Source organism: Lobosporangium transversale, assembly GCF_002105155.1.
Source record: "Lobosporangium transversale strain NRRL 3116 chromosome Unknown BCR41scaffold_22, whole genome shotgun sequence".
Taxonomy (NCBI): domain Eukaryota; kingdom Fungi; phylum Mortierellomycota; class Mortierellomycetes; order Mortierellales; family Mortierellaceae; genus Lobosporangium; species Lobosporangium transversale.
Window position 1 is genome coordinate 512,800 of NW_019029000.1, and position 25,480 is coordinate 538,279.

The 25,480-nt window shown below is 40.2% G+C and overlaps 11 protein-coding genes across 11 annotated transcripts; 5 read left to right on the forward strand and 6 right to left on the reverse strand.

Moving 5' to 3' along the window:
* Nucleotides 1-707: 707 nt before the first annotated feature.
* BCR41DRAFT_371410 (hypothetical protein) lies at nt 708-1,877 on the forward strand (the record flags this gene model as incomplete). Its single annotated transcript, XM_022026604.1, has 4 exons — nt 708-750; nt 1,196-1,416; nt 1,500-1,532; nt 1,638-1,877. The coding sequence occupies 4 exons, from the start codon at nt 708-710 to the stop codon at nt 1,875-1,877; spliced, it is 537 nt and encodes a 178-aa protein (XP_021880684.1).
* A 335-nt stretch (nt 1,878-2,212) lies between these two features.
* On the forward strand, nt 2,213-3,700 carry BCR41DRAFT_397060 (guanine nucleotide binding protein, alpha subunit; the record flags this gene model as incomplete). Its single annotated transcript, XM_022028862.1, has 6 exons — nt 2,213-2,404; nt 2,507-2,664; nt 2,785-2,913; nt 3,035-3,164; nt 3,246-3,399; nt 3,513-3,700. 6 exons carry the CDS (start codon nt 2,213-2,215, stop codon nt 3,698-3,700), a joined length of 951 nt encoding a protein of 316 aa, XP_021880685.1.
* A 214-nt stretch (nt 3,701-3,914) lies between these two features.
* On the reverse strand, nt 3,915-6,274 carry BCR41DRAFT_422791 (hypothetical protein). Its single transcript, XM_022030203.1, has 2 exons — nt 5,213-6,274; nt 3,915-5,095 (listed from the first exon to the last, which is right to left on the reverse strand). The coding sequence occupies exons 1-2, from the start codon at nt 6,120-6,122 to the stop codon at nt 4,035-4,037; spliced, it is 1,971 nt and encodes a 656-aa protein (XP_021880686.1). The 5' UTR covers nt 6,123-6,274; the 3' UTR covers nt 3,915-4,034.
* Nucleotides 6,275-7,025: 751 nt separating this feature from the next.
* BCR41DRAFT_387117 (hypothetical protein) lies at nt 7,026-10,781 on the forward strand (the record flags this gene model as incomplete). The annotated part of the gene is made up of 11 exons (XM_022027863.1): nt 7,026-7,041; nt 7,105-7,176; nt 7,391-7,509; nt 7,604-7,725; nt 7,803-8,004; nt 8,970-9,167; nt 9,245-9,330; nt 9,669-9,743; nt 10,197-10,307; nt 10,537-10,568; nt 10,669-10,781. The coding sequence occupies 11 exons, from the start codon at nt 7,026-7,028 to the stop codon at nt 10,779-10,781; spliced, it is 1,146 nt and encodes a 381-aa protein (XP_021880687.1).
* Nucleotides 10,782-12,748: 1,967 nt separating this feature from the next.
* BCR41DRAFT_355144 (1-acyl-sn-gylcerol-3-phosphate acyltransferase) lies at nt 12,749-14,920 on the forward strand. The gene is made up of 4 exons (XM_022024453.1): nt 12,749-12,941; nt 13,175-13,597; nt 14,204-14,298; nt 14,460-14,920. The coding sequence occupies exons 1-4, from the start codon at nt 12,932-12,934 to the stop codon at nt 14,901-14,903; spliced, it is 972 nt and encodes a 323-aa protein (XP_021880688.1). The 5' UTR covers nt 12,749-12,931; the 3' UTR covers nt 14,904-14,920.
* Nucleotides 14,921-15,313: 393 nt separating this feature from the next.
* Nucleotides 15,314-18,220, reverse strand: BCR41DRAFT_355147 (acyl-CoA dehydrogenase/oxidase). Its single transcript, XM_022024454.1, has 7 exons — nt 17,792-18,220; nt 17,508-17,675; nt 17,219-17,287; nt 16,837-17,117; nt 16,543-16,683; nt 15,794-16,438; nt 15,314-15,693 (listed from the first exon to the last, which is right to left on the reverse strand). Exons 1-7 carry the CDS (start codon nt 18,080-18,082, stop codon nt 15,360-15,362), a joined length of 1,929 nt encoding a protein of 642 aa, XP_021880689.1. The 5' UTR covers nt 18,083-18,220; the 3' UTR covers nt 15,314-15,359.
* Nucleotides 18,221-19,126: 906 nt separating this feature from the next.
* BCR41DRAFT_355150 (ribosomal protein L11) lies at nt 19,127-20,015 on the forward strand. Its single transcript, XM_022024455.1, has 2 exons — nt 19,127-19,809; nt 19,913-20,015. The coding sequence occupies exons 1-2, from the start codon at nt 19,165-19,167 to the stop codon at nt 19,919-19,921; spliced, it is 654 nt and encodes a 217-aa protein (XP_021880690.1). The 5' UTR covers nt 19,127-19,164; the 3' UTR covers nt 19,922-20,015.
* A 171-nt stretch (nt 20,016-20,186) lies between these two features.
* On the reverse strand, nt 20,187-21,634 carry BCR41DRAFT_422795 (hypothetical protein). The gene is made up of 3 exons (XM_022030204.1): nt 20,936-21,634; nt 20,437-20,802; nt 20,187-20,314 (listed from the first exon to the last, which is right to left on the reverse strand). Exons 1-3 carry the CDS (start codon nt 21,578-21,580, stop codon nt 20,210-20,212), a joined length of 1,116 nt encoding a protein of 371 aa, XP_021880691.1. The 5' UTR covers nt 21,581-21,634; the 3' UTR covers nt 20,187-20,209.
* Nucleotides 21,635-21,720: 86 nt separating this feature from the next.
* Nucleotides 21,721-22,935, reverse strand: BCR41DRAFT_355152 (hypothetical protein). Its single transcript, XM_022024456.1, has one exon. The coding sequence runs from the start codon at nt 22,904-22,906 to the stop codon at nt 21,737-21,739; it is 1,170 nt and encodes a 389-aa protein (XP_021880692.1). The 5' UTR covers nt 22,907-22,935; the 3' UTR covers nt 21,721-21,736.
* A 26-nt stretch (nt 22,936-22,961) lies between these two features.
* BCR41DRAFT_91108 (hypothetical protein) lies at nt 22,962-24,611 on the reverse strand. Its single transcript, XM_022031082.1, has one exon. The coding sequence runs from the start codon at nt 24,264-24,266 to the stop codon at nt 23,013-23,015; it is 1,254 nt and encodes a 417-aa protein (XP_021880693.1). The 5' UTR covers nt 24,267-24,611; the 3' UTR covers nt 22,962-23,012.
* Nucleotides 24,167-25,403, reverse strand: BCR41DRAFT_355154 (hypothetical protein). Its single transcript, XM_022024457.1, has one exon. It carries the CDS (start codon nt 25,370-25,372, stop codon nt 24,287-24,289), a length of 1,086 nt encoding a protein of 361 aa, XP_021880694.1. The 5' UTR covers nt 25,373-25,403; the 3' UTR covers nt 24,167-24,286.
* Nucleotides 25,404-25,480: the final 77 nt, after the last annotated feature.

The window sequence follows — 25,480 nt, forward strand, 5'->3', positions numbered from 1 at the left end:
ACGCACTTTTATCTTTTTTTCCCCTCTATCCCTTTCTTCCTTTCTTCCTCTCTTCCTTACAACAGCGTCAACACGTTTTGACCCCGATCTATTCATTTAAACTACTGTTACTTTTACTATTACTACAAATACCACAACTACTACTACTACCTACTACACTACTACTACTACTATTATAATTATTATTACTATTACTACCATTTCAACCATCTCTTACAGCTTCACTACCACGCAATTATCGCGTTTATTTTAATAACACATAAAGAACTGACAATATGGTAAGATCTCTTCCCCAAATCTTCTTATCTACTCACCTCCGATACTCAATTGATTAGATTCTATAAATCTAAGAGCTTGAAAAATGATCTTCCAACAGAAAAGAAAAAAAAGAAAGAAAGAAAACTTCAACTCGTGCTTTTCTCATTCATCTGACTCACACGCAGAGAGAGAGAGACTTTCTCAGAACAAAGGACTTTTTTTATTATTATTATTTCTCCTTTTTAAAGCTTACCATGGTATAAAAAAAAAAAAAAAAAAAAAAAAAAAGAGTTCTTTCTCAGAATCTTGGACAACAGAGGATGACAACTATCGGAGAGAGAATTTCCACATTTTTAAAAAAGCTGATGACCAGAAATAGGCTTGTGGAATGAAGAAAAAAAAAAAAAAAAAAAAAAAGACAGTTCATGTACTGTTCCTGTACCTGATGCATGATTGCATTGCACAGAATAGTTGCATTTGCCTGTGTATCAGGTATGGGTCCACTCAAGGAGAGCAGCAAACAAAGAGGATGTACTTTCCCCCGGATATTCGGTGTCTTTTTTTGGGATCATGAGAGAACTAGAAAGCAGACAAGGGCTTGAAGTTCGTAAATCTCTTTGATCTGTTTTTTTTTTTTTTTTTTTTTTTTTTTTTTTTGACTTTGCCTGACCTCCAAATTCTGGAACTAGGAGAATAAAACATTATAATAACGATATACTCGGCGCTCAAAATTTGATGTAGCCCGATCCTTCCTGGCATGGCACTCTACTCTTTTACAATGAAATATGTCAGCAAATGTGAAAGGAGTGTTATCTAAAAGCGATAGTGCGAGAAAAGGTTGGGTGCCCCAACCGCCAGGGGCAACCAGTAACATCAAAATAGAGTGATCCAATTGAATGTGGGAACAACTAATACTTGGCCACTCACGTATTATCAGAAAACATTATCCTTAAGCAACATCCAACCAAGTCGATCATTGACTGTCTCTCTTTTAAGCCAACGTCTTTATTGATCAAGCGTATTTGCTTTTTTGGATGTAATTCGTTTAGGGGTCCTGTGTCTCAACTTCCCCAGAAGAAACTCAAAGTAGAAAGATCGACAACGCACTCAGGGCTGATGCACGAGCACGCAAGTTGGAGGTCAAACTACTGTTACTCGGTAGGTGTTTACTATATTGAAGCTATTCAACATAGTACTATCAATTGGTTTTTCATTTATGATCTTTTTTCTTTCTGTTGTAGATTTATGAAATAGGAGAGGTGGATGGGGTACATGTAATGCACTTTTTGCGCTTTTTTTTTTTTTTTTTTTTTTTTTTTTCCTGTGAATGTGAGCCTATTTCTCAGTTGTTGAGAAAAGAACCATAAAAAAAACTATAGCCATGTGTGGCAGGACAGGCAAAAAAAAACAAAAGCTTTGGAGTTCTTAATTGCTTGGTTAATTCAATTCATGCAAAGAAATGTGTCTGGACTTGGCTAAAAACAGGTTTTTTTCAAACAATGACGCAAAAGGGATTGAACAAAGAGGGTGAATACAGAAATCATGGGAGCATATTGGGAAATTGTACAACTTTGCAAAGTAGACGCCGTTGTAGTGGTATCCAAAATGGATCACAATAGAATTATAAAAGCATCGCCCAATGTACATGTATATTTGATCAGTACACATTCGGAGGGCGCAGCCATTGCAGCCCTCGCCCTTGTTTTCTTGTTTTGTCATCTTTTTTTTTTTTTTTTTTTTTTGTCCTCCGCTTTGAGTCTACAACAAGGAGTTTTTTTGTTGCCTTGATCTTACTTCAATAAAGCGTGGCAACCACGTGTTGTATCATCTTTCGCGTAGCACAATTATAGACGCCGTGTGTAACTCTCTTTTTTTTTTTTTTTTTTTTTTTTTTTTTTTTTTTTCATTAAGCGCGTTTTGAATATCTAAACTGACCAATAATGTTTTGCCTTTCATGATAGGTGCTGGAGAAGCAGGAAAGACAACCATTATCAAACAGATGAAACTGTTGCATGCATCAGGTTTCTCCATCCCAGAACGAGAAACATTCCGTGGATTTGTGTTTTCAAACATGGTCATGGCTATGCAAGCCATTCTCAGTGCCATGGAAGATCACGGGATTGCATTAACAAATCCTGAAAATGCTGTAAGTATAGAGACAATGTAGAACTTTGAATATATATATATATTTTAGAAAAAAAAAAAATATATTCATAAAAGTATTTTCGACATATTTTCAATAATTTAGGTATACGTACCAGTCTTTGCAACTATGCCAAGAGTTGCAAGTGGACAACCTTATCCACCACAATTCCGACAAGCACTCAAGGCACTTTGGAGTGATCCAGCAGTACAACAAGTCTATCATCTTGGGCACACATATGCGTTGGCTGATAATGTACAATAGTAAGTTTTAGCTTTTTATTTTTATTTTTATTTTTTTTATTTCAATTTATTCGACGAAAAATACTTTGAAATGTATGAACCTCATCAAGATCTCTAACTCGTAATTCCCATGCAATGTAGCTTCTTTGACTCTGTAGATCGCTTATATAAACCCGATTATATGCCAGATGATGCAGATATTCTTCGATGTAGAGTCAAGTCAACGGGTATTACTGAAACAACTTTTCATATTGGAGCACTGACGTACAGGTACTTTTTTATTTATATTAGTTTTTGCATGGCTGTATCGATTGATGACTATTGCTAATTATTATAAAAGAATGAATTTTAACATTATGGTATACTTTTTTTATTATAAATATCTATTTAGGATGTTTGATGTTGGCGGACAAAGATCAGAGCGTAAAAAATGGATCCATTGTTTTGAGGGCGTCACCGCAGTATTATTCCTGGTTGCTATCAGTGGATACGATCAATGTCTCGTAGAAGATAAAGATGCTGTAAGTTTAAAAAAAAAAAACTTTTTTATATGCAATTGCACTCTATTTCTAACTTGGCATTATTATTTATCCTCATAATAGAATCAAATGGAGGAGGCCCTGATGCTTTTCGATCAGATTTGCAACTCACAATGGTTTGTGGATACGTCTATGATCCTATTCATGAATAAGACAGATATTTTCCGGAATAAGATCAAGTACTCAAGCATTAGGGATTATTTTCCAGATTACGATGGTAATTATTATTTATTGTTTTTTAATTCATAAAATAATAACCATAATCATAGTAATCCTAAAAAGTGTTTTTAATTAACCCTTCGTCTTTTTTTAATTTTTTTTTTTATTTAGGCGAAGAAGGAAACTATGAAGACGCCACCGAATTCTTCCAAGGGCGGTTTTTGCGTTTAAACAGGAGTGAGCATAAAGAAGTTTATTGTCATTACACAGATGCGACTGATACCAATCTATTGAGGAACATCATGGCCAGTGTCAATGATATTATCTTGGCACGGAACGTTAGAGCTCTTGTACTTTAAGCGAATGAGAGAGAAGAAGAAAAAAAACACTACATGTTAAAAAGCATCATAATAAAAAATTCTGCATAGAACCGCTTTCATATTTTTCTTTCTTTCTTTTTGACCATACTCATTTCTACATATCCGTATTCATGCACATTTTTTTATTTTACTAATAATGAACAAATTAAGTCAAGATGCGATTTTTTTTTTTTTTTTTTTTTTTTTTTTAAATGCAAGAATGAAACTAGATTTGTTAAGAATAAAAGGGTATGAAAGTAGGGGAGCAGGGAAATCAATAACACAAAAACGGAAGATGAAAATCTAAATCTCTTCTGGTATCACAATCGACAAATCATTTTTTGGGTGTTGAGTCTGGTCTCGCTGGCGCTATTGACTCGGCTCCAGACCCAGAACCAGGGCTAGGACCAGAGGCAAGACCAGGACCAGGACCAGGACCAGAGTCAGAAGCAGAGGTGGAGGTTGAAGTCCCATCATCATCATCATCAAGCGCAGTGTTTTCTTTTTTACAAGGTAAATATGGAGAATTTGCAGCTGTGGAAGAGGACGATCCTCCTAATGATAATGGATCATCATTAACAATGACCACACCATCACGACCTTGTTTCTCATCATCTCTGTTTTCTAACGTGGTTGCTTCTTCTGGTGTTCCTGGCTTCGTTGCTGTTTCTGTTGTTCCTGCGGCTGTTGCTGTTGCTGTTATTGTTGTCTCTGATCCTGTTTCTGTTATACTCATTGTTACTCCGATGGGTGCTCCAGGTGATAAAGGGTTTGGTGGTATAGTAGGCGTCGCACCTTCAATGCCATTGCCATTGTTATTGCCATTTCCATTAGCATTACCATTGACTGAAGATTGATTTAATGGAGATGAAGGTTCGTAAGCAGGGGGTAAAGGGCTTCCACTCCTTGGTATTGTTGCTGCTCCTGCTACTGCTGCTGTCGGTGTCGTTGTTGTTGTCGTCGTCGTTGTTGCAGCAGCAGCAGCAGCAATGGCAGCAGATAAAGCTGCTGCTTCAGCTTGTTGTGATGTCAATGGTGGAGGATCGGATGAAGGTGGCGCATACAACGCCCCTCCTGTTGGTAATGATACAGGTGAAGGACCGTGACCATGATGATTTAAAGCGGTGTTGAGTTGAGGATGTGTCATGGGAAACGGATAACTATGTTGAACAGGCCGACTTGAATATGCAGCACCCGAATCTGTATATGGATGTGATGATGATGAGATTGGTGGTGGTGGTGTAGGCGGTGGACCATATGGGCTGTTGGGCGTCAATGGTGGTGGTGGTTGAGTCGGAAATGCATACATCCCAATTTCCTCCGCTGCTGGTCCCACAATTCTTTCATCCCTTCGATGTTGTCCATACGCAGGTAATTCCCCATTATCAGTCCCATCTATACTCCGCAAAGGGAAAAAAAAAAAAAAAAAAAAAAAAAAAAAGGATAAATAGATGTGCCTCTTCCTCAATTTTTTTTTTTTTCTTGTCTCCAAATCTTGTTCCTTAATTTTACCTGATGGTCGATAGACTCCTCCTCCTCCTTGACGCAAGTAGGCATCTGAATCATTTTCATTATAGTAAGCGCTATCATCTCCGTTAAGATCCGTGGCCTGTTGACGTTGTTGTTCCCGTTGACGATGTTTTGCTCGACGATACCAGAGATACAAGATGACCAATAAGAACAACAGCAAGGTTGACAACAGATAAGTCCTTGCAGTTCTTTGGACCTCCTTGGAGCCTTGATTGGGATCGACTCGTCCTCTGCCCGCATTGACATTTTTACAGAATCCTAAAGGTCCAGTGGTGGCATTTGGGCTGTTGGAACCTTGAAGGATACATCGAGTCTGATCATTCTCATACGTTCCATCTGAGTTAACATGCCAACCTATACACATATTAGAGGCCTGACAGACTTCATTCTCTGGTTTCAACATTTGACAGGTACCAGGTAATTGACCAGGGACGTCGATAGGTTGACCTCGATAAAGAATCGGCTTAACCGCCGTCGGTACAGAGGGCTGACAATAGAAATTCTCTGCACAATTGCCTCGGAATTGAACCAGAGTGGATGAATAATCTTGATCAAAGTTGGTGAAGATACCTCCAAGATCCCATTGAGCAATAAGGCCCACGAGTTTGACAAAGAGTTGATTGGGAGGTACTGGAATGGTTGTACAGTTGGCTCCTTGGGTTTGGTTGACTAGAGAGCCTGTATAACGAACGGAAGGATAGGAGTTGACGAGGTACCATCCAGGAGGATCGACTATAGTGGGATTGGCTCCTGTGGGAGGATAGGCTTCAGGGATGGTGTAGGGTTGACAAAGAGTGCCTCCAGTATAGAGGAAACAGGCTTGACCACTAGGACAACCGTTTCTGCCACAGTGGTCAAGGTTGTCCGTGGGTGGAGGATTGAAATTCGACATGAAGTTGTGAACCTATTGTGGTGCCTATAATGAATGTCTCTATCAAGTGAGTATGGTTGACTGGTGAGGGGGAAAGGAAAGGAGCGAGAAAGTGTATGTGAGGGAGTTTGAGGAGATGATTTGAGAGTATAGCTATGAATAAACAAAAAAAAAAAAAAAAAAAAAAAAAAGTTTGAATGGGATGGAAAGATGGATGAGGGGATAAATTAGCAATGCATTGCATTGCAATGCCGATAGAAAAAGGAGAGAAGGATGAATGAGAAGGAATAACAAGTGAAGAGAAAGTATAAGAGTTAGTGTAAGTGAGAGGAAAGAGAGAAAGGAAGGGAAAGATTGAAAAATGAGAGATTCTCTGGGAATGCTTAATTGTATATCCATTTCAACGTTGTTTTTCAATTAAAGTCTGAACAGATGGATACATCTCTCCAAAACTGGTACCGTTCACAGCATGTGGCATATTTACAAATGCCACTTTTCTACAGCAATATCATGGCTCATCTTTTTTGTTTTTTTTTTTTTTTTTTGCTCATGTTGCATGCGCACTGCGACAGAAAAACTCCAAGGCCAGCCAGAAGAACCGTTGAAGAATTTAAAGAGCCTGGATTGAAGAAAAATGCCTCTTCTTTTCTCCCATCAGCCAAAGACCATGATTGCCTGTTTCCCTACATCAATGTTTTTTGGAGTTTTTGTTTAAAATTTCCATGGATCATTCCATCGTTCGATCTCGATCCCCCCCTCTCTCCCCCTGTTCATTTAAATCCGGTGCAACTTGGTGGCTCTCATGGGGGAGCGAAAAATCATTTATTTCCTTAATACTTTCTCGCCAATAAGAACGAAGAACTATTTCCTTCACAACTCTTGGAGGGAGTTTTTTTTCTATCCAGAGAAAAAGGTCTATGAGAAATGTCCTATACTGAAGGTATTTAATGAAGAGGCGTCAAGACAATACTCTTTTTTTTTTTTTTTTTTTTTTTTTTTTTAGAGAGGAGACCACAGATCACCTCTACTGATGAGAGAGAGATACGACCCGACTTTGAAAATGCGATTCTCTGCAGTAAGTGTCCATTGTGCTCACACCGCTGCAAGGAGCCCTTCAAAACGACCACAGTGTTGAAGAAATGTTGACGATTTTCAAAATGTATTAACTGAGGCATGAAGGTCCAATTTAATAAATCAATTAACCCAGCATTAATACCATTCGCCTGACGCTGAGGTATAGAAACTGTCGCACTAGACAAACCAGTGCCCATGGGATTTAGTAACTCTAGGCGCCAAGAAAGGTGTACTGAAAGAACTTACCTCCAGCTGTAATGACCTGATGACATCAACTTCAAGACCCAGGAGAACTAGCATTTTCTACAAGTTGGGTAACGCACCTGGGAATGTGGTTTATATATTTTGCTGCAACATATCGTTTGTTGATGTGTCTTCCAACTCCCAGCACAGCTTCACCAACATTGGTTTTTTGTCTGTCTTACTAGACGAGCTTGATTGCTCATGTACTCACTCGACGCCTTTCGCACTATCGAGCAAGCCAACTGCTTCTTCAACAAGAAAACCCCACATATTCCATCAGTAATCATAAGGAGTTGCGTCATGACATGTAATCAGGTTCAGAATCAGACTCTTTACCCCGCATTTTGTCACCATCCCAGCCTCGGAGCCTTTTATCAACCGTAGGTTGAGCGTATATCAAGTCCAAGTACTTTCCGCCAGGGCAGAGCTTCGTCCGGATAAACACAGCGTAGAGCTGGTCGGAGGTCCGCAGCACAAAGGCGATATCTGGTCCCGAACGAAACAGATTTGGGTAGTAAAAGACGCTGCCACGGAGCCGTCCTTTCAGGAGCCATGCTTGCAGTGCACCTCTAAAAAATCCTCTATGGTTAGACTCTCCTTGTATTGAACTCCCCATTCATAACCTTCCCCATCCGACGATTGGTACTGAGTGCTCAAACAAACGTCTGGGAAAAGTAACAGGCTCAAATTTAGAGATTTCGCCCTTGAGTTTTGTCGTGCGCTGGTGCTGGACGGGCGTGGGAATCGAGAACAACCCTTGCTTTAGCTTTTTGTTGTGGAACGCATAGAACAGATCTAAGGGTGCGTGCCGCTCAAAGATCTTTCCTTCAAGTCTCGATAATGATTGTTGAATTGTTTAAAGAATCCTTTGTCCTCGTTCTGGACAAAGTTGTAGGCAGCCCGGAATACGAAAGGCTCATTAAATATCGTGATCTTGTTTAAACAAAACGTGATCTCTTTACCCAAAATGGTAAAAGTCGCTAGACGGGCAAAGGAGTAGAGGCAAGTGAATAGTGGACATAGTACATCGTGATGATATAGCTTGATATATGGTTTTTGCTGATTTCTTTTGCTGATTGGTTTTCACTGATTTCTTTTCCTTCCTTGGCATGCAATAGGCGGTTGTTTTCTGCTAGTAGAAAGCATAGAGAACTGGATCTGGCCTGTCCATGAGTTGATGAAAGCTAAACGGACGGGCGAATTTGCCCGTTTTACGATCCAAGGGATTTATCTGCCTGATGGTTCTCGCCAGAGTATATTTTATACAATTTTGGTCCTGTAACATAACTTCGTCACTTGCTGCACAGCCTAAATGAGAGCTATTATAGTCAAAGTCCATTGCTTTGGATGGGATACATCGGATTGTTCAAGTGAGGACTCAAGAGATGGCATCGTTCGGATTTATTCTTAAAAGTTGGCAGGCAACAGGCGACTCAGCCATAGGGACAGCATTTGGGGCCTATTCTAGCAAGCCATGGCAATCTTTGTGGGGGTTGTCAATTAAACGTGCTGATTAACGGTTTAAATCCCAATACTGCTTCAGCAACGTAGTCAGTGCTGAAATGCCCACTGAATTCAAAGCCTTTAGTGTTGTCTGCGAGAGCAGGCCACATTTGCCTTTCAGTACGTGCATGTGAACATGAACTTCTTCCTCAGGCTGGTGATGAGCCTAAGGAAACGCGACAAAATAAAGTTTTTCCACGACTAGATACGGGTCACTATAATATCCGCGTATTCTTGCCAGCAATGGTTTTCACTGGTGAGTCTCTCACCATGATGTATTTTTTTATTTTTATTTTATTTTATTTTATTTTTTTTCAATGTAGTGCACCACCATCACTCAGAAATTCCTCTCCGTCGATAGTTTCTGGGATGGTGTACCGGTGGCGCACGAGGAAAGTTTTGTAATAAGGTACACCATACCGCTCCTTATAGATCAACAATGCATTGCACCACTCAAGTCCATTAGTGAAAAAAATATGAGCGTTAGTATGCTGGTGTAAACCACTGCTTGCTAGGGAGATCACCGGCCCACTGTTGGCATGACGGGGAGGTCAGTTGGGATGATAGGAAGACTGAGTAATCCATTGAGCGCCTCCAGATAAACGAAGACATGACGATATACTCGAGTCTCTTTGTCTCGAATTGTGGCAAGTAAAGAGAAGAGAAACATTCCATCCAATGTCCCCAACGGCTCGCCTACTGGACAACAAGAACTCACACGTAGTAGACTAACGAGTAACTGCCAAGGCATTATGGCGTAAAGTTCATCTTATGGTCTCTAGTAGCCTGGACTATCCCCAATTTATGGCGGATCCATATCTGGTATGTCCAGTCATAATTTGTTGAGAGAGCGTCGGCTCCCAGAAGGAATTCAATAAATCGTGGGGTGAGCGCTATGTCATATTAAGTAGCTTTGAAATGGGACTGTACCCGAGCATGATCACATAACTCCCTTTCTCTTGAATACTTTGCTGGGGTGAACGCCTTGTGATTAGACTTCTTTCCGAAGCATCGACCATAAACTTGTCATAAAACATGGCCCTTACTGCATCATGCTAAAAGCGTGCAGGGGAATAAAATAAAAATAAGAAGCACAATTTGCTAACCTGCAACCTACAATTTGTTATTCCATCAGGAGCTTAAGACATATCATGCTAGCAGCACTTTGCCAAAGATGTGAATGAAGCCCCTGGCGCTTTTTTTTTTTTTTTTTGGAAAGGATGAACTAATCTTTTTTTTTTTTAGTTTACTAAGCTACCTTTACTGAACCACCAGGAATGACTACGAGGACGGATTTGTTCCATGCAAGCATGCAAGGTGGTCGAACCCTGACTCATTCGGTGTTTTTGTGATGGCCAATAGTTTGACTGGAAACGATGTCCACTGGTAAGGCCATCGACTTTTCTTTCGCAACACAAGGAGAGGATTAGCTCCGATGAGGTAGAAGTAGCGAGAGCTAGCTTGAGATCGATGTGGATTCTGCTCTTTTGGCTTTATCTTTCTTACCCCTGATGAAAATAGTTGTGTGATTATAACAATTATAATGCAAGATTAAGTCACGGATGTCTACTGCTTGGATTTTATCACGCAGAAAGACAAGAACCTCTTGACTAAGTTCTTCTTGGTCATCCCATCACGAGAGTCAAGGTAAAATGACATACATGCTGCTATCTATGATCCTGAAACAGATGGAAAAGGCAGAGGCGGAAACACTGATCTATCTCATCCCTTTTTTTTCTTGACTTAGATATAGGGCAGAGAGTTGTCAACGGATTGATTGCGATCTCGGGAGTCTCGGTAGAAAAAATGGCAGGCAAGGCTGTGGGCGGAACAGGGATCACTGGAGTTTTCACACGATAACGTAGCCCACCAACTGCCCCCAAGCCGAGTTCAATGTGTATGCGGCGTCTTCCCCATTTTATGGGCCTCTATTTTTTTTTTTTTTTTTTTTTTTTTTTGATGCGTGCACGAGCCTTCAAGATCCTAAAGAGATAAGAAAGTGACAGACAAACATTCTCTGTCTATTTTAAACGATAAAATATGGGTAAAGAAAAAAAAAAATAAAAAAAATAAATTAATAATAACAATCTTCCTAGAGTAATTCTTCTTTAATCGATTTCTCACGCAGAGGTATTGGAACACTATCTCGCTCGTCCTGTCATTAGGATACCCTTTGTCTTACTATATTTCCAAGGCCGAGCAGAATGTGCATGTGGACCGTCGTGTGCTTAGTAAGGATAAGCATTATTTTCTTTTTTGTTTGTTCTATTTTTTTAACCATCAACGGCCAACAGCATTGACAGGAGCCGCAATGAACGTGATCTTTGTTTGGCTCACAGAACAAACGATCTTAATTACAAGTTGTATACACTATAAAGAATCTGTGACATATCTGCTGACAAAGTGTATCCTACTGTTTTTGATCTTGCATAATTCTTGTTAAGGTGTGGCATGGGAATGTTGTGTGAATGGAGTGCACCGTGCGACATCAATTCGCAATTTACTGTTTACTACCATCACTAACCACCGCCACCATTATTACCTTTATTGTTACTACAGGCACTAACCAGTATAAGGACGATCAAAGATGATAGACCTGGGAGAGACAGTAGATTGAATGGGAGCAAGAAAGGGAGATGATATGTTTTTGAAGTATGAACATGTGCTTCAAAAAAAAAAAAAAAAAAAAAAAAAGGTGAGAGATCAAATTCAACACCCAGCAGATGTCAATAACGTTTCATAATACAAAATTATAAAAGATACATTACTACGCGGTTTAGGAAGCAAGTCCAGTGTGGTGTAGCAGGTATTTGGAGAGGCGCTCATTTTTGATCTTTCGGACTTTTTTATCCCTTTCAACTTGACAGCAGGACGGAGCAGGTTGTCGGTGATCGAGAGATCTGTTTTCCATGTGATAGCTTTTTTGGGAGGAATGAAGAGTGAGCTCTCAATTCGTATGACATATTTCTAATACCAATTACCCAAATAAGAGTTGAAGGTCCTGTGCTTGACTTGCTCTTGTGTTGCATGTTATGTACTTCCAACATCCAAATGTGTTGTATTACAAAACCTCGTTGCTTTTTTTTTTTTTTTCTCCTTTGCATCTCTTTTCTCTCTTCTTTTATCCATTTTGTCTTTTTTTTTTTTTTTTTTTTTTTTCCCTCTCTTGTTATCCACATTGACATACGCACCCCAGACAGTTCCACATTTATACTTTCAAACAAAACAAGGATCGCTACGATTAAACATCTAGAGCGAGAGTACAATAGCTTTTTCAAGGGAAAGTTATAATCAAATTCAGTTCAATTGAACCTCAAGAAGTAAGTCTAATCGAGCATAGAGCTATATACTATGCAATTTCTACAGTTCAAACAAAGAGGAAGAGGGACGGGAAAAAACCAGATGGTGAAGAGCCAAGAGGGTGCTGATATAACAGAGACAGAACCAAAGAGAAAGAGAAAGAGAGAGAGAGAGAGAGATGGATGGAAGGATAGGTTATATGAAATCTTGAATATATTTTGGGGCAAGGCACATCTTTATTTTCCTTTGCATTGAACCAAGCTTATACATCTGAACACAGGAGAGTGGCCTCTACCCCAAAAAAGAATCGGTATAAATAAATGAATGAATGCCATTTTATTATTTTAAAACGAGCAGCTGTGCCTGTGCATTCGATCGTGTAATGTGAATGTGTAGGTTTGCTTTAATTCAGCAAGTGACTCGTTTAACGAATAGACGGCCAAACGGATGCTTGACCCAAAAAAAAAAAAAAAAAAAGTCTCTTTATCTCTCATTAACCTCCATTCTTTCTTTCTTTCTTTCTTTCTCTCCTTCTCTCCTTCCTTCCTTCCTTCCTTCCTTTTTTTCATTCTTTGCCACCATCCTTTATCTGGTTATTTTTATTTTCATTGTTTTCCTTTTAGCTTGTATTCATTCACAATTCAAACTCATCCTACGCAAGGTTCACATCACATTGCGATCACTTAATTACTTTCATTCTCTCATTCACAATGTCCACAGGTAAGCATGTAAACACTGACTCTTCTTCCTCTCTTCCCAATCTATCTTACAATCACACCTAAAATCATAATGATGAAAAGAAAAAGAAAAAGAAAAACCATCGAGTTCAAGACCTTTCTTTCTTTTCTTGTATAGATCATTGATTTAAAAAAAGTTTTTTTTTTTTTTTTTTTTTTTTTTGTTGTTGTAACGTTATTAATAACTTCTTTTTTTACTTTTTCACTTTTTATCAGGGTCATCCCCATACACTCCTGTCTTCGTGGCAGCATTTCCTCTCTTCTATTTCTTCCTCCTTCCTCGTATCTTACAACGCCTTCCAAAAACGCTTCAATTCATTTCAAAATGTTGTGTCGTCCTCTTTGCTACCCTGGTCATGTCCGTTCTCGGCTGTCTTGTCTCAATCGTCTGTGCATTAATCGATAAACGTTATGCGATCAACTACATCGTCTCCAGAATTTTTTGTTTCCTCGCTGCCAAAACCTGTGGTGTCTCTTATCGCATCGTCGGCGAAGAAAACTTGCAAAATTATCCTGCCATCGTAGTCTGCAATCATCAATCATCTATGGATATGATGGTCCTCGGAAGAGTCTTTCCTAAACACTGTGTCGTCATGGCCAAGAAGGAGCTCCAATACTTTCCTCTCCTGGGCATCTTTAGTAAGTAATTCCCCTCCCCATTGGAAAAAAAAAAAAAAAAAAAAAAAAAAAAAATCATTTTTTTATTACCCTTTTGCAGCAGAGGAGGAAGGGAAGGAAGGGGAGGAAGAGGGAAAAAAGGGTCATTTTGACATCATGTCGTTTCTATTGATGATTGATCTGTGTGCATATCAATGTCTGCGTGGTTTGCTATTGGCATTTACTTATCCCAGAGGTGGGAGGAAGAATAGGAGAAAAGTAATCCAATCTCGAAAGAAAATGTCTATTGCAAGTCAAACAAGGACAATGAAGTTGCGATCACAGACGTTGATCGGGCAAAAAGATCAACATGATATCAGCATGGAGTAACCAGATCGATAGGACATCCTCGCCAATCTGCCGTCCCATTACCTCATAGCAACATACAGGATCGAAGCCAAATTCATTCGATCTAATGAGGCATGGAAGAAAGCGACTTGAAAGGTGGAAAGAGAAATAATCCAATCCTTGGTGGCATAAAGAAAAAGGAAAAAAGAATTTCTGTAGGAGTTAAGACACTCATGATCAAAAAGGAACAGGCTGCTGACACTTCCGTTTCAATTTGTTTTTTACACTCTTTTCATTCAGTGAAACTCAGTAATGCCATTTTCATTGACCGCAAGAATCACAAGAAGGCGATCGAGTCAACTACTCAGGCTGTTGCAGACATGAAGAAACATAACGTACGTATTTATTTCTGGTTACTATTTTATACGACTCTCCTCACCTCCTTTAATTTGTATTAACCGGCAAATCACATTTCCGTGCTTTTAATTTTTTTAAAAAAAAACGACTCTTTTTTGGGCTCACGGACTCGTTAAAAAAAAAAAAAAAAAAAAAAAAGTCTGGAATCTGGATATTCCCTGAAGGAACACGATCTCGTCTTGACTCTGCTGATCTCCTACCTTTCAAGAAGGGTGCTTTCCATTTGGCTATCCAAGCTCAATATCCTATTCTTCCAATTGTTTCACAAGGATACTCCCACATCTATGACTCTTCAAAGCGTTCATTCCCTGGTGGAGAACTTGAGATCCGAGTGTTGGAACCTATCCCTACGACGGGCATGACAGTCGAGGATGTCAATGATTTGATGGAAAAGACTCGCAACGTAATGTTGCAGCATTTGAAAGAGATGGATGTGATCAAAAATGGTGGCAAGTTATCTCCTCTTGTCGATGGTGAGACTACAACAAATGCCTCACCAACCGCAGGAAAAACAACAGCAACATCAGTGGGTGATGTTCTGGACGAAGCTTCCGTCAAGAAGAGAAGGATACTCAAGGATTAAAAAAAAAAAAAATAAGGGTCTAACAAGGGTGAATCAAACAAAATCACACGCAAAAAAAAAAAAAAAAAAAAAAAGCAACCTTTTCTTTATTTCAAAGTCGGAGAACAATGGGAGTTTGTCGATCACTTCCATCAATTAGACGCGGCCGGACTGCAGAAAACAACCATTCATACTTGGATCAGGACAAAAAAAAAAATTTTTTTTTCTTTATTAGACATTCTCTTTCTTCTCCGCTTCTTTTTATATATATATTTATAATGTTACTACTAAAAAACTAAAAAAAAAAAAAAAAAAAAAAAAAAACTTTTATCCATGTTTTCACATTATAATTTCTATACATGTGGCTGTGGAAAAAAAGGTTGATTCACACATGAAAATCACTTTTAAATTTATTTTTTTTAAGAAACTTTAACACGCGTGCCGCTGCTGCTATTTACAACCTTTCGTCTCTTTCCTTTACAACTTGGGAGTACCAAAGGCCTCATGAGCTGTGAAGCCCTTGGTCTGGAGCAGTTCATGGGACATCAGTTCACCCTTGTTGTCGATCTCATTATAGATCTCCCAACCACCAGAGCCTCCAGCAATGGGCGCAAAGATCAAACGCTCATCCACACCCATAATGTCACTGATCGACAATGAGTGCTCTCCAACAATCGCAACCACATCTCGCACATGCTGAGGCACCTTCATAGCCGTCTGCTGCGAGACCAAACCGCGAGTCATGTACCAGGCCAAATACTGATCAACCATCGACAACCCCCAAAGACGCAACAAAGTCTCCAAGATAGCCCTATTTTTTTTTTTTTTTTTTTTTACAAAAGCATTTGAAGTTAATGTCAGTTTCTTTGTATTCCACTCAATTACATATAATCCCAGGAAGAAAGACTTACTTGGCACCCCCATCGACAGTCGAGATAGCCTTGAGCGTCTGTTCAAAGCAGAGGCGTTCACCGTAGGCCTTGGCAGCTGCCTGGATCGTATCCGATTCCTCACCCATCCAGACATCAAACAAAGGCTTACCCTTGCTCATCTTGCTCTGCATTGCTGACGCCAACTCCTTGAACAGACCAACCTCACGCAATTGGAACAACTTGAACAAGGTATCCAAGCTAGTGATATCCCAGTTGGCTGCTTCTTTGGGGTTAGGCAATCCACTCAGGTCCAACTGTCCCTTTTGTAAAAGTGTGACAATCTCCTTTGCAACCTTCTGCATCAACACAGAGTTGTCTCCCTCGGCGGTCATGCCAGCGTGTGAGAATGCAATGAATTGCCCGAAACGGTTCACGGACAAGTAGCCCTGACCTCCGCAGCGCTCACGGCAAGTGGTCGCCACGCGCTCGTTGTTCCAGGTCACAAGAGGCTTGATCACGCAGCAGAGACGAACCACTTCCTCCGCATCCGCTGGATTCTTCTTAAGCGATGCTGCCGCCCAGCGCTCCTTGCAGTAGTTCAATCCAATGTTCAAGCAAACGGTCTGAGCAAGCAAAGGCAGAAGAGCACGTTGTTGGAGTTGGTAGACCAAGATGGGCGTATCACTATTATTGCAAGTTAAAGAGGAATAATAAAAACAAGCGCATAAATATTAATTCGTATATCTTGTCGGATAAAAATAAAAAAACAGTAGATCATGGTCATGTACCTCTTGCCCTTGGGGCCAACGCAAAGACGACTGTTTGCATAGCGGAAAGCAATGGCCAAGCAGACCTTGGCGCCACCCTGGCAGAGCGAAGCGATCGCGAGACGACCTGATAGCAATTGATCGGCGACTCTGAGGAAACGTCTATGTATTTTTATTTTTATTTTTTTATTTTATTTTATTTTTTTTTAAAAAAAAAAAAAAAAAAAAAAAAAAAAAAAAAGATTTATAAGTGAATCCTGCAATTGAAATGATATGTATAAATCAACGTACAAATTATGTTTCATTATAACCTACCCACGGCGGTTGTTAATCGAAGAAGTAAACTTTCCGTCAGGTGAGACATCGGAGTACTTGTTCAAAATGTTCTCAGCAGGGACACGGACATGATCAAAGAAGAGTTTACCGTTATCAACACCATTGCAGCCAAACTTGACACCCATATCCTCGATACGTACACCCTTGGAGGGAGTCATGTCTTCCTCACGGATACGGACCAAAATAGCGTGAATACCCTCATCCTTGCCAGCAACAAATGTCTGGGCAAAAACGATGCACCACTTGGCATGAACAGCGGACTGAAAAGAGGAAGGGAAAAAAAAAAAAAAAAAAAAAAAAAAATTAGCAACATTTTGATTCCAACCAAGAGAGTATGGTATATAGCAGCAACAAAACCTACGTTGGTGATCCAGTACTTCTGGGCCTTGACTGTGGGTGTATGAATCTCCCATTCGTGTGTCTCAGGAAGCTAATTAAAAATAAAAATAAAAATAAAAATAAAAATAAGACATTGCCACCATATGCAATCATCAGTTCGTTCTTTTCACCCCAAAACTCTTTCTTTCGCCCTTCTTTTCTTTCACACGGGAGAATATAGCATGCATATTCATGCGCATTATCGTGTGGATCGAGTTGGGTGGGCAGAGACATATGGATAGGATCAGAAACATTAATGAAAAGAAACTTACATAGTGAGCAGTCGTCTCCATCTCGATCGCGTTGTTGCCATAGCCCAGCTCTGTGAGACCAAAGCACCCAATCGCGCTCATATCATCAATCTTGGGCAAAAGTTTGCGATGCCTTTCTGTCCCAAGTTTGATCACGGTACCTCCAAACAAGTTCCATTGGACAGTCATCTATTGATTCAGGAGGGAGAGTAATTACGTGCGATTTAGCGGTATACATATAAAAAAAAAACGGACCATACTGTTTCCTCGTATAAAGATCAAATACGGTGGTTTTGATACTCTACCTTTGTACCCATGCTTCCATCGATCATACCAGCAATTTCGTGTGCAGAGAAAACACGAAGGGGATTCTTTTCAAAGTCCATAACGGAGATGTATCCCGCATGTGCTAAACGACGAAGGCGTTGCAACGCCAACTCACGTTTGGCCTCAAGTGAGATATCATAACGAGGAACATAGATAGGGTCCTTGGCTGCAAAATCAAGCATCTGACGACGATGCTCATGGTTGTCGTTGGCAAGGATGTGTTGCACCTTGCCAATATCTGCAGCAGTGAACTTGAGAGTTTCAGTCATGTTTTTTTATTGGAGTAAAATAAAGAGTAATGAGGTGATGAGAGGGAGAAAGAAAGAGATGGAAATGAGAGGTTCGAATAGGAATGAGAAAGAGAAAAGAAGAGGAGAGAAAGCGAAATAAGAACAAACAACCAATCAAGGAAGGGGGTGCGGGTCGAGTGTCAGAAAAAGGACCAGACAATGAAAGCATGTGTGTGTACATGTTGTGAGCTATACGTGATTGTTTATAGATCCATATTGAATGGATATTTCCTTGCCCACGGGTCTGCCATGTTTCCCTTTCTCTCCACAATGTTTTTGTCTAATGGTTTTGCATGTGTGTGTTACCAGATCAGAGGTACATGTACATGACTGAATGGCATTTTATCTTTGTTCCAGTCTTTGGTTCTATCCATTTTCACGTGCATCAGTTTCTCTCCGTCTCTTCTTTCTCTCACGCGTCGATCTATTCCTTTCATCCAAGAACTATAAAATCCAAGCCCCTCTTGGCTCCCTTACCGTCTGAACAAATAGAAAAAAAAAGAAAAGAGAAGTTTGATGAAAAAAACATAGGGTTCACGAAATACAAAAGAGCCGAGATCACTTCTTAATCTTGTGATCACGTTTTCATTTTTCATTATTTTGTACAGAGATGGCCAAAAAATTGAACGGCCTTTTTCTTTCTCTCTTCAGATCTTTTCATGTAATTGGCCAAGTCACGTGTAACATTTATAGATCAATTATCAAAGGAGGGGAGCAAGGAACAGCAAAAGAAAAAAGATGAAGGCATACATACAAATCCATCTAAAGGAAACGATGGATACAACATACGCATCCATCAACTTATCCAACACATTTATCCAATACAACTTCAACAATGAAATATGATTTTTGTTTTTTTTTTTTTAAGCAATCTGGATATGGACATATAAACGTCATTGGAGAGTTCTTTATTGAGGAGCTCTTGGACTGCGGCCAAGAAGAAGAAGAAGAAAAAAAAAAAAAAAAAAAAAAAAAAAAAGAAGAATCTTAGAGAGTGACAACCATTCCTTATTTTCGCCTGCAATTTACTTTGGAATTCTTTCATGGACTTTTTATAATGCATGAAAACAGGAGCAATGGATAGGAAAAGGGGAGCGAAGATCATGTCTTTTAAGCAGCAAACAAGGATTGTCCAACTGATCGCGATTCTTTTTTTTATTTTTATTATATATATATTTATTCTTGGACATGTGTGTGTGTATGGTTATCTATCCAGCATGCCACCAAAGTTGGACCCTAACGAGATCAAGATCATCTACCTCCGTGCCACCGGAGGAGAGGTCGGAGCTTCCTCAGCTCTTGCCCCCAAGATCGGTCCTCTCGGTCTCTCGCCCAAGAAGGTCGGTGAAGATATCGCCAAGGCCACCCAGGACTGGAAGGGTCTCCGTGTCACCGTTCAGTTGACCATCCAGAACCGTCAGGCCGCTGTCTCCGTCGTTCCCTCGGCTTCCTCTTTGGTCATCAAGGCCCTCAAGGAGGCTCCTCGTGATCGCAAGAAGGAGAAGAACATCAAGCACAACGGTAACATCTCCATTGATGATGTCATTGAGATTGCTCGCATCATGCGTCCAAAGTCCATGGCCCGTGAGCTCTCTGGCACCGTCAAGGAGATCCTCGGAACTGCCTTCTCCGTCGGATGCACCGTCGATGGTCAGAACCCCAAGGATGTTGGTGATGCCATCGATGCCGGTGAAATTGAGATCCCTGTAAGTCTTTTAATTATATACATGTCTTGATATGCTTATATACTATGCCTTTATGATAAACTCTGAACTCATTGAAAAAATATTTTATTTTTTATTTTTATAGGAGGCTTAAATTCACATAGTATTTTGGAGTACCGACAGAATAAAAAAAAAAAAAAAAACTCTTCTTGAAATACATTTCATTCGTTTTGAGGGATTGTCCATTGGCCGCTGCAGTGAAGATTTTGAAAAAATGTGTAGAAATCATCAGTAAAAAAAAAAAAAAAAAAATTCAAGCAAACGACAATCGTTTTCGAATGATGTATCTATACATCTTTATGTAAATATTTGTGAAGATAATGCATATTCTTGCAAACAAAAGGAGAAATTTTTGGCGGATCAATTTTTTATCTTTAAATATTTAAACATAGTTTTGTGCAATTGCTATATCACTTATTGTTGGCGTCGTCGTGGTGGACGCTGTGTTCCTTAAAGCAGGATCATGCCTGAATGTACAATTCACTCCCTATAAAAAAATATGCAAATAAAAAAAAGAAAGAGAAAGTAAGCAGCTAACACTTGTACATGAATATATAAATATAAAAATATAAAAACAGAAAATGGAAATCAAATAGTATTTAGACTTACACTTCTACAATGTCCTTTCAACCAGAAGTTACAGTTCTTTCGTGGTACAAACGACGGGCTATGAGGATTTATCTTTTGATCCGATCCTTTTTTCTCTTGTTGTTGCCGTTGCTGTTGCTTTCGTTGCGCTTCAGGCTCTGTTGTCAAAGAAGCTGTTCCCAGAGTGGCCTTCAAGAGTTGCTCAGCTTGCTTTTGTTGTGCAGCCTCCATCTCTTGACTTTGTTTCTCTAAATCCCGTTGAAGCTTCTTATTCGTTTCCTCTACATGCTTAACTAATAGGGTTGAAAAGTCTTCCTCCTTGGATATACCAACAAGTTCCGGTCTTGCATCAAAATCCCGGCGTAATTTCTTTTTTCTTAACTCATGCTATCCCAGCAGGAATAAAAAAAAAAAAAAAAAAAAAAAAAGATAAGACATATCAATGAGCAGTTCTTGACAATGAACAAAATAAATACAAAAAGAGTAACAATCAAAGTAAAAAAAAAGCCACACACAATACCTGGCGTGATGGTGAATGCTCAATCTTTCTTTGTTTTCTAGTCTTTCCCCCCTGATCCTCTGTAGTATCAAGACTGGACATTATTGTTGTTCCTGTTTCTGTCTCTATCGCTGTCCCCGTAATCGTTCCTGCCGCTCTTGCTTTTCCTATTGTTTCTGGCTTCCCTGCAACCTTTTCTGCTGCTTTTCGGTGCTTCCTTCTCCTCTTCTTATTAGCACTCTTTGTAATGCCTGTTCCTGCTTCTGTTGCTGTTTGTGATTCTGTTCCTGTTGCTGTTGATGATGATGAGGCTGTTTGGATCGGTATGGCTCCATTCTCAATATCTTTAAATGTCTTTAGTTGATGCGAGGGTGATCCTAATTTTGATCCTAAGGATGTTGTTGTAACACCAATATCAGCAGAAGCGGTCGCAGCGATTTCGGTGGCAGGGATAGCAGTAATGTTAGCAGTAGTGGTGGTGGTAGTAGTAGAGGAAGTAAGGGCGGTAGGAGTGTTAGGTGCTGTTAGGGTTGTGGATGTTACAGGTCTGATACGCTTGAACTTCTTTGTTCCCTCTGTGGAAATGGGTACTGTGACATCAAGTGAAGGTAACACCCTTGTCATAAGTGAGTCAAGTGTAAATTTGCTTCCTGTCGATTGATGCATGGTGGTATATAATGTCTTAAGACGTGTAAAAAAGCAAGAGAAAGTCGTTTTTTCTTTTTACATGGACTAAAAAAAAAAAAAAAAAAAAAAAAAAAGCAGAAAACCAGGGTTCATTCACAACAAAGTGACTGCCATTAAGTGTTTAGTTTAATTTATTTACTTTTGATGAATAAACTCCTGATGTCTTTGTTTTCTCTCTTGCGACCGCAAGTTGATGTGATACTTTCTCATAACCTGATATGGGGAGCGAGTTACTACCAGTTCTGCAATCTTTTTCCAATCCAGTCCATATCTGGCTATTCCTTCATGGAACGCCATGTTTTCCTCTTCTGCCCATGGTCCTTCTTGCAAGTTCATCAAGGTCTTGTACATCCGATTTCTACATTGCATATCAGTTCGCGATTTCACTTCCTTCGCAACACTCTGCCAGTTGACCAAACTAATATTACTGTCCATCTTGAAGTTGGGACTCTTTGGTGAATGCCCCAATTGCTTGTTCACAGCCGCTATGAGCCTGTTGCTTTCCTCTATAGACCAAAATCCTAACTTGGTATTCGATGAGGGATTAAGAACTTCCCATCGTCTCCTACAACTCGCCGTAGTACGGTCGATTCGCCGTCCATTGATAAGTTTATTCACGACGTCTGCCCACCTAATATTCCCACGTTTATCAGTAAACAAACGGACTCTATCACAAAGCATTTGATCTTCTTCCTCAGTCCAGGATACGGGTATAGGAACGCCACGTTTAAAATCAAGATCTGGGTCGCTGTAATCCTCTTCACTATCAGAGTGGCCTACGGCCGTAACGCTATCCGTTTCGTTTTCATTTGTTTTTGTCCTTCGACGAAGTATCGATGTCCTGCAATGAATCGCATCCGTCGTCCTGTCGGGGAATCGTTGGAAAAACACGGGCATAGATGCCTTTTGCTTTAAGAGCTCCAATATTACTGCATCCTCCCCTGCTGTCCATCGGCCCGCAAGAGTTGAATATCTATCGGATTTTTTACCCTTTCGAGCCGCTCTTTTCGGCGTTGATGCTACTTTTGCATTTTCAGAGGCGGGGGAATCCGGATTTAGTACTATCTTAGCTTTTGTATTGCCCTCTGCTGAGAGTGATGATGGTGAGGTAGGAACATTGGAAAACTGATGTTGTCTGATCATAGGGACATGATTGCCACTGTTCCATTTGAATGCAATCGGACGAAGAAGAATCTTGGAGAAGGAAGCCGATTTGAAGTGTGAATCAAGTAAAACTCTCGCTGAGTCTTTGAAAGTACTGATAGCAAGACTATGAAGCCGCTGCAATCCGGTAGAACGCATCATTCTTTGGTTAGAACTCGCTGTTGAAGTTGGGTTGGTTTAAAAGATTCCTCTTTTCCCTTTTTACTTCATATGTAGTTTGGTGTGACTGCCGACTTTTATTTTGTATTTATTTATTTAAATGAAAGTACTTCCTTCTTGCTTGGTCAGCACTACGGGTTCCCAACATTTTCGCGATCTCGTCCCAATCTCGTCCATATTTATTGAATCCCTCTTCAAGTGCCTTGAGCTCCTGGTCAGACCAAGGTCCCTCCAATTTTTTCAAAAGAGTTCCATGCGCACGGCGTCTGCATTGAGCATTATCTCGCGTTCCAACCTTCTTTGCAATTTCTTTCCAATCGATCGACTGTAAATCTCCTTCCTTTCTAAAGTCGGACAGACCCTGATACTCATTGATAGCATTTAAAAGTCGATCATCCTCCATTTCTGTCCAACGTTTATAATTCAAGACCAAGCCATTCTCTAGGAAATTCCATCGACTTCTACAAGCACTTGAAGTGCGTTCCATACGTCTGCCATCGATAACGGTGTTCGCCACATCTGCCCAGTGAATCTCCTTAACTCCTTCCTTTTTAAGGCGATTCACTCTTTCTTTGAGGCCCTCATCCTCTTCTTTCGTCCAAGGTCTAGGAATCGGAACGTAGAGTCTCATATCCACTTTGCCTTTTTCCAAAAGCTCCTTTTCTCTTGCCTTCTTGCGAAGCGTGGATAATTTATGGATAACTCCATCTGGTGTCCTGTTAGGGAAATATGCACAGCAATCTGCAGCAGATAGTCTTTGGCTTAGGAGTTGCTCAGCCAGCTCATTCTCCTCTTTCGTCCAGAGTGTCTTTTTCTTAGCAAACCTCACTGGGTGTTTACCTAGTTTGGCTATCGATCTCGATGATGGTCTCTCTTCTCGAGAGAGAAAAGCAGCTCTTGAAGAAGTGACAAACTCCTCATCGGTGCTTGGAGGTGATGGTGCTGATTTTTCTTGAGTGTTGGTTGTTGATTGATGAAACCATCGGACCGTTGACAGATCATTGCTTCCCTTGGTCTTGGTCCATTGGAATGCAGTGCAGGGAACAAGAAACTTGGAGAAGGTGTTTGATCTGATGTGTGACTCCAACAGAGTTTTCGCTGGACTTCCTAAAGCACTTTTGGCGAGACTATGAAGCCAATGGGATCGTGTAGCAAGCATCATTAGAACTGAATCAAAAGGTAGGATCTTTTTTTTTTTTTTTGTCGTGAACATTCCAAACTTTATCGTGACTGTTGATATTCGTTCGATATTTATTTGAGAAGACGTTTGCCTTAAATTATGTGTAGCGATTAAAAGCAGAGCGAACGACACTCCACCATTCCTCCCACTTCTCCTCCTCATTCTTCTTCTCTCCGCTTGCCTTATGGATGAAAGTTATTAAAGAAACGCGACCTACACTGTGTTTCATTTCGAGTTCCAAGCCTCTCTGCCACCTTCCGCCAATTGATTAAAGGAGGCTTTTCAAGCCTTTTATAGTCTTCGCTGCTCCCTATAGGCCCCGTTTGCTCAACAATAGCCTCCTTCAGTGCATCCTTCTCTTCCGTAGACCAAGCTCCGATCTTCCGAGTCCTTTGGCTGCTGAGGAGATTCCATCGTCGTTGACAACTGGTCGACGTCCGTAATAAACGCTTATTATCGATCATTGTGTTGGCCACCTTTGCCCAAGCGATCCTTCCTCCTTCTTCTTTAAACATCTTGACTCTTTCTCTGAGCAATTGATCCTCCAAAGGGGTCCATTGACTTGAAGCAGAATTGAAATACTTGAAAAGAGTATTATTTTTTTTTAGATCTTTCATATGAAGGCGGCTATCCTCGCTACTTTTATGGCCATCGCTTTCCTTGTTACTGCTTCCACTGCCGCTTCCGCTTTGACTTTGACTTTCACTTTTAATACTAATGTCATTCTGCTTCATATACTCTGCCTTTGCTCTCGTACGATGATGTGACAGCCTGCAAAGGATTGCATCAGTGGTTCTATCAGGAAAATATCCGTAACATTCTGATAACTTCCTGCTCTCTTTTAATAGTTTCATTACCAGCTCGTCTTCCGTCTTTGTCCATGGATATCTTGTTCTCTCAAATCGACTGTAATTTCCACGTTTATATGATCTGTGTGCCAACACTGGTGTTTCCATATCTTTTGAATGCAATGATGATGATGATGATGATGAGGGGATAGTAGCAGCAACGGCAGCAGCGGCATCAGTAGTAACAGTAGTTGCAGTTGGCTGGGTAGTAGTAGCATCAGAGGCAGTAACAGCTGATTGATGAAGGTGCCTGATCAAGAAAACATTGTTGACATCATTCCGCTTCAATAGGATGGAGCGAGAGAGGAGTCTGGAGTAAGAGGCTAAATTGACATGTGATCCAATCAAAAGTTGGGATGAATTTTTTAGAGTATTCCTGGAGAGTCCTTGAAGCCAATGTAAACGTGTAAGAAGCATCATTCCTTTTTTACGTATTTGGTAAAAAGACGCGGGAAGGAAACAAATAAAAGAAGAGAAGAATCTGATAATAAAAGTTTCTCCACGCACGTGCATGCTCAATACCTTCAA

Excerpts from the sequence above, each read along its gene's own strand:
- BCR41DRAFT_422795 (XM_022030204.1), bottom strand. The coding sequence starts at position 21,580 with ATGCATCAATCGACAGGAAGCAAATTTACACTTGACTCACTTATGACA. Across the intron at positions 20,803-20,935 it reads AGCATTCACCATCACGCCAG|CATGAGTTAAGAAAAAAGAA; the intron begins GTATTGTGTGTG and ends CTGCTGGGATAG. Across the intron at positions 20,315-20,436 it reads TGAAAGGACATTGTAGAAGT|GGAGTGAATTGTACATTCAG; the intron begins GTAAGTCTAAAT and ends ATTTTTTTATAG.
- BCR41DRAFT_422791 (XM_022030203.1), bottom strand. The coding sequence starts at position 6,122 with ATGTCGAATTTCAATCCTCCACCCACGGACAACCTTGACCACTGTGGC. Across the intron at positions 5,096-5,212 it reads AGGAGTCTATCGACCATCAG|ATGGGACTGATAATGGGGAA; the intron begins GTAAAATTAAGG and ends TGCGGAGTATAG.
- BCR41DRAFT_355144 (XM_022024453.1), top strand. Across the intron at positions 13,598-14,203 it reads TCCTCTCCTGGGCATCTTTA|TGAAACTCAGTAATGCCATT; the intron begins GTAAGTAATTCC and ends CTTTTCATTCAG. Across the intron at positions 14,299-14,459 it reads CAGACATGAAGAAACATAAC|TCTGGAATCTGGATATTCCC; the intron begins GTACGTATTTAT and ends AAAAAAAAAAAG.
- BCR41DRAFT_355147 (XM_022024454.1), bottom strand. The coding sequence starts at position 18,082 with ATGACTGAAACTCTCAAGTTCACTGCTGCAGATATTGGCAAGGTGCAA. Across the intron at positions 16,684-16,836 it reads TCGATTAACAACCGCCGTGG|ACGTTTCCTCAGAGTCGCCG; the intron begins GTAGGTTATAAT and ends AAAAATACATAG. Across the intron at positions 15,694-15,793 it reads ACTGTCGATGGGGGTGCCAA|GGCTATCTTGGAGACTTTGT; the intron begins GTAAGTCTTTCT and ends AAAAAAAAATAG.
- BCR41DRAFT_355154 (XM_022024457.1), bottom strand. The coding sequence starts at position 25,372 with ATGATGCTTCTTACACGTTTACATTGGCTTCAAGGACTCTCCAGGAAT.
- BCR41DRAFT_355152 (XM_022024456.1), bottom strand. The coding sequence starts at position 22,906 with ATGATGCGTTCTACCGGATTGCAGCGGCTTCATAGTCTTGCTATCAGT.
- BCR41DRAFT_355150 (XM_022024455.1), top strand. The coding sequence starts at position 19,165 with ATGAAAACAGGAGCAATGGATAGGAAAAGGGGAGCGAAGATCATGTCT.
- BCR41DRAFT_91108 (XM_022031082.1), bottom strand. The coding sequence starts at position 24,266 with ATGAGGAGGAGAAGTGGGAGGAATGGTGGAGTGTCGTTCGCTCTGCTT.